The following is a 14,219-nucleotide window of genomic DNA, read 5'->3' as shown; positions in this document are numbered from 1 at the left end:
AAAATGTTACAAATAAGCGAAAAAACATCAAGATAACGAAAAAATATAAAAGGTCATAAGAAAAAACTGACACATACGAACGCCAAACCCTTTGAGGGTTTTACTATACTGTCCTAGTACCATCATCCTTACTTGGAATTTCTCACCCTCCAGACAATAATCCCCAAAATGTTCCACAGTGTTATAAACAGGCTTATAAAGCTCAATTTCGTACTCACGCTGCTTTGCGTGTCAGGTGTTAGAATTTATCTAATGTCTAAAGTCCAAAAATTTGCTGATGAATTTCTTCAACATTCCGATCACGCTTCATTGCGCAATTATCGAAAGATCTATTATCTTTATTTCAGGCTTCTAAAAACATCTACATCATCTAGTGTTGCGCCTCGAACCAATAGTAATAAAACTTTTTACATATATATGAACTATAGATATATACAGACACTTTGTATTAAATTTTCTATGTTTACAAATTTTAATGGGGCAGTGCTTTAAATGGTATGAAGGTCTCGTATATATGTACATGCATATAGTATTATACATACATACATGTATTATACATACATATATGTATGTTAGATGCAAATGTATCAATGACTATTGTAGTGTAGGTAAACATAAACAGTACGTTCAACTGGCGTGTAGCCAGAGTTGATATACACAGTTGACTATGACTACATTGGAATACCAGACATTTACATTTCATTGTTGTTGTACACACATATGTATATATTATTGGCTATGTTACATATTCACTCACAGCGTCAAAGTGTTAGCGGCACGGCCACTCCTGAATAATTAATGATAGCTTTGTGTATCCAGATCGGTCTGTCTGTGTTATCTTCTTTTTATTTGCTTCTCTAATTTTCGTTATGCTTCGCTGCTTTTTTTGTTAATTTAGCGTTTTTTGGGGTTTTACACTTTTGAAAAGCATGGTAATGAAAACAAATATTTATAAAAAAAAAGTTGCGACTTTACAAAAATATCAAAGGTAAAATAATTTAAAACAACTATTAGTTTAGACTTGCTGTAAGTTTACGAAATCGAGTAAGATATTTTTTGTGTTTTTAATGTTAAAATTTTTTTTATGTATCAATATCAAATACTATATAAAATATTATAAGCTTCTGCTAGAAGGCCCTAAACTGTTATATTGGCAGTCGAAAAAGTCTTTTCGTATTCCTAATCAAGCTTCAACTTATTTTTTTAGTCGACCACTTTTTGCCATTTTTCGCCGCTAGAGACATTATTCCATCAGTGAAAACTTTTTCTGGTTTTTCGGTTAAAAACTACTACTAGCTCTCCCAGTTTTTGCCGAGTCATCAAAGTTGTGTGTGGTTTAGCGTTGTCCAGATGGAAGACGAAGCCCTTTTTGTTGATCAGTTCTGGCCGATTTTTTCAATCTCATCAGTTGTTGGCAGTAAAATGTAGAATCAATCGTTGGACCAAGCTGCAACAATTCATAGTGGATCATTCCTTTCCAATCCCACCAAACACTCAGCATAACTTTTCGAGGCGTCAATCTGGCTTTGCGACCATTTGTTGAGCTTCACCACGCTTGGACTATGATCTTTTGCTCATATTATTGTCGTATTTGATTCACTTTTCGTCTCCTATCTCTCGTTCGATATCATTACGTTTCAGCAAGGAATCGCAGATGTTAATTCGGTCCATTAAATGTTGCACAGACAATTCATGTGGTACTAAAACATCGAGCTTCTTTTTGTAATGGCTCAAAACCGTTTGATTATGAATAATAAGTTCCTCAGCTATGTCATGGCTGCTTATGTGACGGTCCTGGTCAATCTTTTCCATAATTTCATCGCCTTTTTCAACGATAAATCGATCAGAGCGAGGTGCATTTTTCACATAGAAATTTCCAGAACAGAAACAAGCGAATTATTGTTCTGCTACACCAACTGATACAGCATCGTCAGAGCTCTTTGTTTTCCTATAAAGTGTAACATTCCTTTTTCCCGAAGAGGGAAACAGTCAGTAAAAACATGTTGACTCCATTCTCGACTTTTTATTTGCTCTTCGTTTGAAAATATTGAATCTAGAACTATATTCGGACGGTTCTTTTCTTCAAAATCGGAACTTTTTTTTATAAATATATAACGGGTATTTAAATATAGGGTTTTTTTTTCTTGGAATTGAGAACGACGTGTGAGATTGATTTGGATCTTCCTCAATCGATGCGCTAGCGGTAGGAATATTCTCTACTCTACGGGCACTTCTTTGTCTCACTTACTGAAGAGAAATATTCCTTTGCCGTCCCCTACGGTCTACTTTTTTGGTGTCCCTTTTAAAAGCCCCATTCATATATTATATATTCAAAGTATTGCCCTTCAACTATAAAATTTTCCTATCCTTCTGGAAAATCATGAAATACATTTCAAAAGAATTTTGTTATCTTGGCGGCCAAGAATAAATCAATCTAATTTTAATAGCCTGTTCTGATTTGAACCTCATTCCAGTGAGAGCATTCTGCATCGAACAAATGGTAGTCAGATTGAGCAAGATCTGGGCTATAAAGTGTTTGAGATAAAAATTTCAAGCCACTTCCTCTAAATAAATTTTAACTAGTCTTGTAACACGAGGCCGTGCTTGTTCATCATGATCAGTTATTACTTCGTGGCTAATCGCGAATTCCAGACGTGTTTTTGCAGTCACTCTGTAGTTTCCTCGTTAATGGCTTCACGCGGTTTTAGAGCCATCCTTGTTATCCCACCAAATAAAGAGCATGGCGTCATGAATATTCGGTGCCTGGTGAGACAGGTTTCACCGATGATATTTTGCAAAATGGATTATTATTGTAGCGTTCAAGCAATTATCATCCTGTATGCTATCTTAACTTCAATACGTACCTGACCCAATTGACAGAGCTGCTTTTAAACGTTTTGAAGTGGCTTCTTGGGTTACTTCCTAAGATTTTGCGATCTCTGCTTTGCTGAGCAACAATCTTCGTCGAGTCATACTTCCAATCTTCTTCCTCTTCCAAGCCAAACCACTTTTGGCGCGTTCGCTCAACAGGTTCCCCATAAACTACCGTGGCGAATCGCATAAGACCTTAGGTATGTGAAAGAGAGAGACAGAAGTACATTGATTGTTAAATAGAAGAGAGATACAGAAAGAGAAAGAAATCGCCAGTGAGTCTTAATTGCGCAGTACGTACTAAATTGATAAAGTTCTCAAGATAGTATTTTTTATGTATTCGAAACGGTCGGTACTATCACCTCAGTGTTTATTTAAATTATGTAGGATTGTAGTTCCCACATTAACCGCTTAAGTAGTGCCTACGCCAATAAAGAAGAAGAAGTAGTTCACTCATTACCAGCTGAGTCAACTCTTCATAATGCTCGTCTGCTTCTGTCGTAAAATTTCTATAATATGGCAGGAGTTTTGTTATATCATTTCATGAAATAAATTTTTATCTCTTCACCGGATATTTACGACTTCTCATTCACAGGAGATATTTTGTGTGTCGTGCATGCTCTTGATATCTCATTAAGCATATTAGAACGCGTCGACGCATTTAATGCGTGCCCCATTAAAATAATGTTTCTCATGTGTTTTATTTGCCATCACACATTCTCTTATATGTATGTATGTATGTACAGATATCTAAGTATGTTTGTATCTACAAGACAGTATTTTTTGCACTTAATTGACACATTGCCTTATCGCGTTGACTTTACTCCCACCAGAGTTGCCCTCAAATGTCCTTGAACAAGATAACGACGCGTTGGAAAGTGCCTCCCCTTTTCCTTGCCTACATACACACTATGCGTCGCTCAAATGCTTGAAAATCGCTTCAATTGCGCTAGAATATTCATACTCTCGCATTTGACGCTTGATATGAAAATCACTCATTACTCGTCACTAATATGCATACTTGTGCTAAAAAATAGCATTCGATTATATGATGAAGCAACTGTTAAAATATCAGAAATCAGATAGTTAATTTTTTAATAACGCATTTTCTGATTTTTTATCAAAAATGTATAGGTAAAGGTCATTATTGAAATGTATGTTGGCTTTTATATTGGAATTTGGAATTGTAGAGACCTGGCAACTCACAACTTTATCGTAAAGTTTGACAGTTTTGATGTTATACATTCTCAGTACGTTTTGATCTACGACCGCTATTTGTGCTGGTTACAGCAACTTGAAATATGCATCACGGTTCTAAAATATCTATTAAACCGCAAATATTTTTGAGCGTTTATGTTTTACAACTTTTGACGTGGTTTAACCCAGCAACAGTGTCTCGATGAACTCATGAACTCACCGAAACTGCATTTTTGAGTACTGAAAACATCAATCTGATGAGTCAAGCAACGTATAGTCCTGACTTTTCACCGAATGACTTTCACTTGTAAAAGATAAACTAATAGGTCAAAATTTTCCGACTCCTGAAGAGGCAGTTGCTCTGCACGCATGTTTTGGAGATACCTGATGTTGTTGTTGTAGCGGTCAACTACATACCGTTAGGATGTTAAGGATTATAAAAGTTGTGGTTGAGGTGATCCAACGGCATTAAAAGGAAACGTGCTTTTTCGACTGGGTCGGACCATAGGAGAGACGTGTCAGATATGTAGAGCCAGCAGAGCATGCAAAGTGGTGGTTAGTGTTATGCGGAGACTCGTTGCACGCTGGAAATATATATACCTATTTAATATGTCAGGGTCAGTTGTGTATAAGTAGAAGTTTATACTTTGGTATAGTCACTCTCTATTCTCACGGCGACTCGAATTCGTCGTATGCAATAGATGGTGGTTTGACTCCTGGAGAAACTGCTTGGAGAAGAGTTCAATTTGCTCTTAAACTGGGATCATGCGGTCCTCACTTTGTAGATGTTCGATGAGAGACATCAACGGGCATCCCGTTGAGTCTGGAGTGCAGTGTTCTGACACCTCTGTAGCTTCCTCGTCTAGGTTTCACTGCAACCAGGCGACCACATTGGTGCAGCGTAGTTAAGGACCGGCCGGCCGACTGCCTTATACATATATTGCCAACAATATTTCTTTGTCTTTTACCCATGTGCTAGCCGGCATCGACTTGAGGATTTTGTTGCGGCTCTGTACTTTGGCAATAATCGTGGTCGTGTAAGGAGTGAAGGAACACAGGCTGTCGAATTTCATACCTGTGGTCTTAGAGTTATTGACAGTTGGAATTTTAACGCAAATGACTGCAATATTAATTTCAAGTCTGTACTGTACCTAGTGAGGACCATAGTTTTTGTTCTCTTCAAAAAAGTTAAAGAAACAGTGCTTGAAAGTTCTGGATCAACTCAAGCCCGCACTTAACCCATCATTACAGTTCTGATTGCTCCCAGTCATTCCCAACTAGGCACTATTAGTATATTTTTTAGTTTCTCCCCCCCCTGGGAAACATATTTTCAGGATCCTCATAATCCCTGGTTTCTACATGTGATCTCAGATATAAATCCCGTGTGATCAATTATGATATTGAGTTCCTTTTAGCCTAAACTAAGATGAAAGTGTAATTCTACATTTCCTACCTTAGAATACAGATTGTGCTTTTTTATTATTCGTTACTGTTCAAACTTGGAACACTTGTGCGGACACAAGTATGTACTATATTATATGTTGTAAGTATGTATGAAAGTACAGAATTCTAGATTTTGTCTTATAGCGTGGGTCTGTAATTTTACTTATGACAGTCCCTAAGGGTGTAACTTGTACTTCGCTATAATTTTTCATTCGTATATTAGCATCGCCTTGTTGAAATATACTTTAACGAGAGATACAAATTTATGGGAAATTTCCATTTCGATATATCTAAACGTGTGTTCAAAATTGATTATGCTATACATAAATAACAACGAGAAAAAACCCAGCTGTGTGCAAACTAAAGTTTTTGTAAACATTTCAAATGCCATACAATTATCTAAGTGATCGGGAGTGAGAATATATAGATATAAGTGCCTATGCCTACTATTATACCACATAAACAAATATATAACTCTTAATTAGAAATATAGGTAGTCGAGAATTAGTCATTTTGTACCTCCATGCTGAGACTTACTTTTTATATAACAAAAATTTATCAAATTTCGCGTATTTTTTTTATTTTTTACTAAATTGATTACATACCACTTTTGGTTAAATTCTCCTTCTTACTAATCTTAACATCTATAGTATCTATTTATTACTCACACGGGCATAACTGTAATTAATTGCACAGTAGAAACAATGGCATTTCCGGATATTGTTTTGCTGCCTTATCATTTGTTAGCACTGTGTCAGTAGTATTGATGGTTGAGCTAAAATATAGAGAAAACAATAATAGTAGGTTGATTGATTCGCTTGAGCTCGGGTTTGAGTTGATCGAGTATCGACAAAGACAAGTATTTCCAATTTATTAAATATAACTCTGCTTTCGTAGCTCGGATTACTAAGTTGAGAAAAGATCTTGCTCATACTGGTATACAACTAAGGATTGCGTGGAGTAAAATTGTCCGTTACAAAAATGAAAAAAATCTTTTAAACCAGTTGTCCGATTTTTATAAACTAAAATATGTTATTAAAAATATTTATTTTAAATTTGAAAAACTGAAAATAAACCAAGAATTATGTGTTATTAATAAATATTTTTATTTTTTTCCGGAACCCCGCCCATTAGTGCCTTTATGGTACTGTCCGATACTCTCATCACTTTCTTTTAACATTTTGAAGGTCTATGGTCACTTTTTTTGTTGCCTTCATCTCCTTTTTCTTTCTTTTTACTGAAGCCCAGTATCGCAATCGGCCTTATTTCTGGACAGTTAGGTGGATTTGCTTCTCTTGGTACATAAATCACTTCTTTCCGTTGGAACCACTCTAAGGTTGTTTTGCTGTAGTGACATGAAGTGAGGTTAGACCAAAAAAAAAAGTGGACACTTCATGTTGCCTTAAAAATAGGAGCAATCTCTTTTGTAAACATTCCTTCACATATACATATTTCGCTGTTAATTGTACCCGATGTAACGAATGAGCTGCTCCTTTTGCCACAACTGCAAATTCCCTGCCACACTAGAAATTTCTTTGGAAATTTTGTCACATTTTTGACTTTGAATTTTTCAGCAACATTTCCTCGAAAATCGGCTGTATAAAATTCCTGTCCAGGTAGCTGAGAAAAGTCCGCTAAAACGTATATCATCCATTATGCAGCATTCGAATTTATCGACGAAATCTTTCCTCAGCTTCTTAGCTCGTTGTTTTGCGGTTTCGTTCTTGACGGCGTTTCTATCCGCAATTTTCTGTACCTTGTACGTCTTCAGCCCAGCTTCTTTTTTCGTCCTGCGAACGAAAGATTCTCAGCAGCCAGCCTTCCTGGCCAATTTCCTGCCCGAAATGCTTGGGTCTTTCTTGAGAATGGTAACAACGTTCCTCGCCTCGATCATGTGGCCGCGTCTTTTTATCAGAACCTTTCTTCCTGTCAATATGCACATCTTCCTTAAGGCGTTTAATAACTCAAGAAATGGTTTTAGGGTTAGCCCCTACCTCTTTGGCAACTTTCTTAAACGACCACTGCGGTTTCTTTTGAAAAAAATTAATAATTTTTTCGCGCACTTCCACTTTGCTTGCCATTTTCGCGTTAAATAAACTTTTATTGGCTCTAACGGATGCATAATATTAGTTCTACAACTTTGCTTTCGCCGTTTTTTTTTTTTTTTTGTAAATTTAAGGCTTTATTATATAAAAACTTCCCTCCAAAAGCAATGCTTAATTAACACACGAAATGCTTTATGCACCATTTTTTTGTAAACTTACACAAGTTGCTTTATAAAAATTCTATATTTATTTATACCTAATAGAAATCATACCTAATAGAAATCATATAGATGGTAGTAGTAGAGTAATAGTATTATCTACGTATGTGTCAGCCTCAGTAAAGCGTGGACGGGTCTCAGCCGCATTTTTCTTGGAATTAAAAAAGAAAAGCAAAATTTCCCGCAACTGTCGAGAATTCGGCTCAAAAAGCGACGTTTTCAGTTGAGAATAAGTTTGGGATGCAAACAGATCACTACAATTATTTTGTTGGGTTAATGTTGACACACATATCCAAGATCGATATAAAACGATTTAATCGACCAGTGATTGACCCTAGAGCCATCTATTGAAAAACGGCGGAAGCAAAGTTGTAGACCAATATTTTTTGGCATTTATTTCAGAGCTACTAAGATAAAAATTTCTTTATTTAAAAATTTTAATTCCACGATATGGAAAAAAATGTAACGGACAATTTTATTCGACGCAGTCCTTATGTTTTTACCACATACCACCTGACATAATTCTCTTCTCAAACTTGTAGAACGGTAATATGTAATTTTTCTTTGAAACTCAATAAAGAATTTCACGTACATATTTTCTTAATTCAAACCTTTATTTTTCTTAAGATAGTTTTTTATCTATAATGCAATAACTCATCGTCCTTGTATTTGTCTTCCTATCGAAGATCGTAATGTCTTTATCACTTTTAAGGTTTTATCATTGTACGAGTAGATGTATCGTATGTATTCTTTTATGTTTGCATCATGTGGTCTTAAATGCTCTTTCGCCTAAATGTCAGTTTCGTTGCATACAATTTGAGCCTTATTGAAAATAAACTGTTTTATAATATCGTCGAATAACTTTGTTCTTGGTGATTATATCAACTGCAGAAAATGCATTAGTGTTTAGTTTAGTATACAGGGTTTGTCGGGAAAGTAATAGGACTGATTTTTTTCGGCCGCGATTATACTTCAGAGTGTGCGCGCACCGACTGGATTCGGTAGAGGGCGTTCCTAGCTAACGAACGAGTGGCTGGTCAGTTGTCTCCGACCACCTGAAGAGTCAAAGGGCTCATTGACGACCAGAAATTGCGGCGTGTGGAAATGTGCCAAGAAAATTTAAACATGTGTGAAAGTAACCCCCAATTTTTGAATACCGTAATCACAGGTGACGAGTCATGTATCTTTAATTCTGCAATTTCTACTGAGTGAGATTATTCTACAAAGAAGTTCCGATTTTGTGTGCGAAATCAAATTGATGGTTCCGAAGCGTTCTGAATGTTGGAAAAGGTCTTCATCATCAACATCAACTGATGATCAACTCGTCATTAAAATAAAGTAATTGGTACTTGAGGGTCGACGATTAACAGTCAGAAATCTTAATGCCATTCCCATGAATATGGGAAGGATTAGTGAAAGCTGTTTTGAAATATCATTTGGGCCTAAGAAAAGTGAAAGCATTAATGGTTCCAAATTCAAATAATTTTTTTCGAAAACCAGCGTCACGTTAACGTCTATGAGGCAACGCTTTCTGACTACCAGGATGCCATGAAACGTATTATTATTGGCGATTAGTCTTGAATATATGCTTACGACCCGGCAACTGACGATTAATCGACTGAATATTATGGCAAAAGTGAGCAGAAGCTGAAAAAACCACGTTAAAGATAGTAAAAAATCTAAGTTATGTTGACAGTTTTCTTCGATTATCGTAGTGTTGTGCACTCTGAATTCCCTCCGACCGCCCAAAATTGTCAACATTGAATACTATTTGAATGTTATGTGTCGTTTGTTGGAAGCTATTCGTACAAAGAGGTCGGTACTAAGGGCCGACAACTCTGCGTAAACGCACCGTCTCATACTTAGCTCCTTGTGACTTCTGGCTGTTCCGCAAACTCAAACGAGCGCTCCATGGCAACCCGTTTTAGTCAATTGTGAACATTAAACGGGAATCGCTACGCGCATTGAAGGCTATTCCGCAAACTGACTTTAACAACTGTTTCGCTGTTAGGAAAAAACGTTGGCGCAAGTGTATTTAGCCAAAAGGTGATTAAATTGAGGGGGCGACATAGATTGCGAAAAAAATTCATAATTTTCAAATTTTGAACAATCATTCATCTACTATTTCTGATATTTTTTATAACTTTTTCCTTTGTTTATATTCCATAAAAGCAATATTTAATTGGAATCCCCTTTTTTGGATTTTATATGCATCACCTAGACACATATCTCATATCTACAGGTTATTAAACATACATATGTATACCCCCGCTTAGATGAGTGCTCATCACAACAAAAGAGCTGGTAATTTTTACATATGAAGTACCAGATAGACAAGTAACTAAAAAATGCTCTCCCATTTCATAAAAATATCATTTTATTTTTACTACAGTGTTTTCTAAACACTTCTGCTACGCTGCTCTTCATTTTCGATGAGTAGTTTGGCTCATTTATAAGCATTCATTCATTCATTAGCATTACACCAGTGCATTGGTTCGGTTGCGTTGATTACGCGCTCACCATTTACGCCTTCAATTGTTTCCGGAGAGTGCGATAAGCAAACATAAAAACGATCGATTGAATGTTGTCTAACTAAACGGCAACAATTCGCTTAGACCAGTCTTATGTGAGCGATCTTCTGGAAGCGTTCATTTTACGGACTTAAATGCGTTAAAATATTGAAATCAAAAATAGAAAAAAAAAAAAACAAAACACATTTAACATAAAAACCCGAACACAGCGCGTCACAACTCATTAAATTTTAGTTTCGTGTGTGTTTATGTTTGAACATATTATTTTACTTTTCATTCTTAGTGAACTCGCGGAGAATTCTATTTCGCTTGTGTACACAGTAAATTTTGACCCACGCGATAAGCGTTTTGTGGAGCGATAAGAGTATTTTTAAACGTGAAACTAGCCAATCGTGTTGAAACGGCGTGTAGTGTGAAAAGTTAAGGAAATATTGAAAGAATAATATATAAATATTTATAAATTATAAAGTGTATCAAAAAAATTAAATTATTAGTGGAGCCAATTACTATTTATCAAATGTAACCGCTGTGACCCAAGGGGCGGCAATAAAATGTTCCGGTTAGTGTTGTTGCTTATTAGATACTATACATAATATTTTTTAATTGATATTAACGTCAATTATGAGAATTTAAATGTGATATTAATTAAGTTTATACTAAGCTACTTATATCCAACAGCCAACAACTACCAAATCCAACAATATTAATTCAAATGAATGGGTGATCCATTTCGAGGCTCCCTACTTTTTTAAAGAAAAAACACAAACTTAAAATTTAATGGCAATGTTTACTATCATTCGAAAGACCGTTCTTTGGCATTTAATTTTTATAGATTATCTCTTTCAAACGTTGGCCGCGGCTAGGTCTCAGATGGTCCATTCGTTGAGTCCAATATTCGATTACTCGTTCGAGTATTTCGATTGGTAACTGACTAATGACAAGCGTGATGTTTTGCTCCAAGGTCTGTATTGAAGCTTGATTATTCGCATAGACTTTAGACTTTACATATCCCCACAAGAAAAAGTCTATCGAGTGATATCACACGATCTTGGGGATCAATCGACCGGCCCAAAACGTGAAATTATCTGTTCAACGAAGTGTTCTCCCAATAAATCCATTGACTGATGTAATGTATGGGAAGTAGCGCCGTCTTGTTGAAATCAATTGTCGCCGAGATCACGAGCTTCAACATCGCGATAACAGACGCCATTGACGTTTACGTTCTCACCGGCATCAATATTGAAGAAAAATGGACCGATAATTCCACTGCCCCACAAGCAACACCAAATAGTTGTTTTTTCCGAAGCAATGTCGCTTGAGACAAGTCGTTGCTTAGGTCAGTCCGAGTTGCTGCAAACGGCTCTGAATCGACTCTCCATGGCCTTCGTGTATACTCTCAACTACGCTTGCTATATTTTCTTCACTGCGCGCTGAACGTCGTCTATTCGATCGAATATTTTCAAATAATGAATTATGGGTCTCAAGATGAGTGATAGTAGGCTGATTATGTTGACCGATTTGTAAACGTTGATCAGGCATAAGTCTTTCTATGGTGAAATGCCAATCAATACTGAACAAAAATAACATGCAGCTTTGCTCAACTCACTCGTGATTTGTCAAAAAAAAGTATTCTACTTGGGTAACCTTTTAACTATGACAAGTTTACACAATCTGTACCCACGACCTTAATTCGAATAATATACCTACCATCGGTAGGAAATCAAAAAACCTCTAATTTATAGCATTAAAAGACTTCTTATGATAAGCTATCTTACTCGAGAATTCCGTGAAGGTCGTGAATTCATCGACAATTTTTCTCAAGCTTATGAGTGTCTGCATCTCTTAATGACGATATTGTCGAAAAAGTCAAAGAAACAGTGCTTAAAAATTGTAGTGTTCTCAACATAGAGATAAAGAGAAACTCAACATTTTGTGTGCATCGGCCTAACCATTTTGGTTAAAGTTTTGGCTATGATAAAATAATATAATTGTCAATAAAAATTATGCCATGCGCATCCCCAAGACGAGATAACCCTGCCAGACGGTTCGCGGGGCACACTCCCTCTGCACAAAGCTTTCTCATACCCAAATATTCGTGAATGATATGATGTGTACACCTTCAATTGATATCTTTAGATTGATCATAGAAAAGTATTTTGTGGACTTTGCGTCCAATGCGTTCACTGCCTTCAGTGCGCTTTTCACCACATCTATACTTAGCATACAAATCTTTGATGGTCGGTCCTCCGGTATAGTACAAATGATCAGTCCAAACCTGGGCTTCAACAGTATTTTTCCCCCGAAAAGCAATGCTTTATCAACACGCGAATTTTCTTTTAAACCACATTTTTTACAATAACAAAAGTTGCTGCACTCAAAATTATATAATTCGATAGCTGTCAAATTTATACACATTCCTTTTGAAGTTTAAAGATAACTAAAAATCGTATGTTTTATCCTAGTAGCGCCATCTATGTGTCAGCTCTGGAACTTTTCAATTGACCTGTTAATTTTTGTAAATAGGTTGTTACGATAGTTAGATATAACTATAGCTCTTCTGGCGTAACATACCTGACTTCCTATAAAATTAGAAACAATACAAAAAAATATATGGACAAACCAATTTAATACATTCATGTGTTAGGTGTATATATATTTACACATATTTGCTTTTTTTTAAACATTACTCTTCACTTAATTAATCTTATTTGAATTATTTATTGTAAATAAAGTGTCCGTGGAAAATACATAAACATATTTTCTTTGCCGAGTGCTCAACTTATTTGCATAGCTTTAGACTTTGCTGCTATAAAGCAAATACTTCATAGGTTCACTCACTCACGCATACCTAACATTAAATGTGTCTACAGGTATAGCCGTACAATCGATATATAATTTTTTTGTATCTTATACCCAAATAGTTTTTTATTTCATTTTGAATGATTAATTTCGAAACTAGCCTTTTCTATTTCTTTTGGCTGAGTATAGACACACATACCTATATACGAGCAAGTATGTACCTACTTGTGTGTAAACTGTGTCACGCACACTTCTTACTTTACTTATGCTGCAGGGAAGGCTGCGTTACCTGAATTAATATTGTTGTTGGATTTTACATTTCAGGCAGGCTACTTTTATGCTGTTCAATTCAAATATAATATTATAATAAATATATTCATCTTTCACTCTATTCCCCCACTCATTGTTCTTCTATTTTTCTCTCAGTTGAGTGTTTTTCAAAATAACCTGTTCTAATTTCGATTTTTTGAGTGGCGCATAGTTTGTGTATTGAGATTACTATAAATTTATATAATCTGTATATACATACGAGGTATGGATTTGAGTTCTGGGTTCAATAACCCCAATCGCTGTAAATTTCATCTCTCAATTTTATATTTTATGAATTTTTTAAGTAAAATAATAATAATGAATAATGTGATGGTGATAACAGATTCATATGTATATCATTTATATTGAAAATAAATAGTTAAGAGAGTGGCGAATAGCTATTTTAATGAGGTGTTTACATATTATTTTCTATTAAAACCCCTTGTAAAATTTAGCGAGCAGAGAAACGCCGATTCAAAGACGATATATGCATATAACTATTTCCACAAAGAAGTTAAGTCAGGTTAGGTTAATCTGATAGGGCAATAAGCCACACATAGACCAGTTTGATTCTTTGCGATATCGATGGTTCCAAGAGGAGTAGTCATCGTTTAGGTTGCCTGAGCTTGACGCGAATTTTGGCGGACTCTGTGGCCTCACTCATCCTCTAGTGTATCATGCTAATGCATACAGTGCAGTTTTACCAATGGGGGACAAGTGCAAAAGAGATGGTCGATTGGTTTCCTCGTGCCCTACTGTAGACATTTCCTGCAGTCTTACCAATCTCTCAGCTCAATTCTCTGAGC

The 14,219-nt window shown here is 35.8% G+C and overlaps 1 protein-coding gene across 3 annotated transcripts in view; it reads right to left on the bottom strand.

Moving 5' to 3' along the window:
* Window positions 1–6,280, bottom strand: part of LOC108972848 — a 17,777-nt gene extending 11,497 nt beyond the window's left edge. For 2 of the 3 annotated variants that reach the window (XM_018939690.1, XM_018939691.1), the window contains exons 1-2: window positions 6,180–6,280; window positions 2,865–3,066 (exon numbers count right to left, since the gene is read on the bottom strand). In XM_018939690.1, coding sequence (XP_018795235.1) covers window positions 2,865–3,061 — 197 coding nt within the window. In that variant the 5' untranslated portion in view covers window positions 3,062–3,066; window positions 6,180–6,280. Of the gene's footprint in view, window positions 1–1,590; window positions 2,764–2,864; window positions 3,067–6,179 lie in introns of those variants that run through there. The other variant, XR_001993667.1, reaches the window with a different exon arrangement.
* Between the last annotated feature and the right edge of the window lie 7,939 nt (window positions 6,281–14,219).

This window comes from Bactrocera latifrons, unplaced genomic scaffold (assembly GCF_001853355.1).
Source record: "Bactrocera latifrons isolate USDA-ARS-PBARC rearing strain unplaced genomic scaffold, ASM185335v1 scaffold_43, whole genome shotgun sequence".
In the NCBI taxonomy this organism is placed as follows: Eukaryota; Metazoa; Arthropoda; class Insecta; order Diptera; family Tephritidae; genus Bactrocera; species Bactrocera latifrons.
The sequence above is the reverse complement of the archived record's forward strand: the minus strand, read 5'-3'. Positions and strand labels throughout refer to the sequence as shown.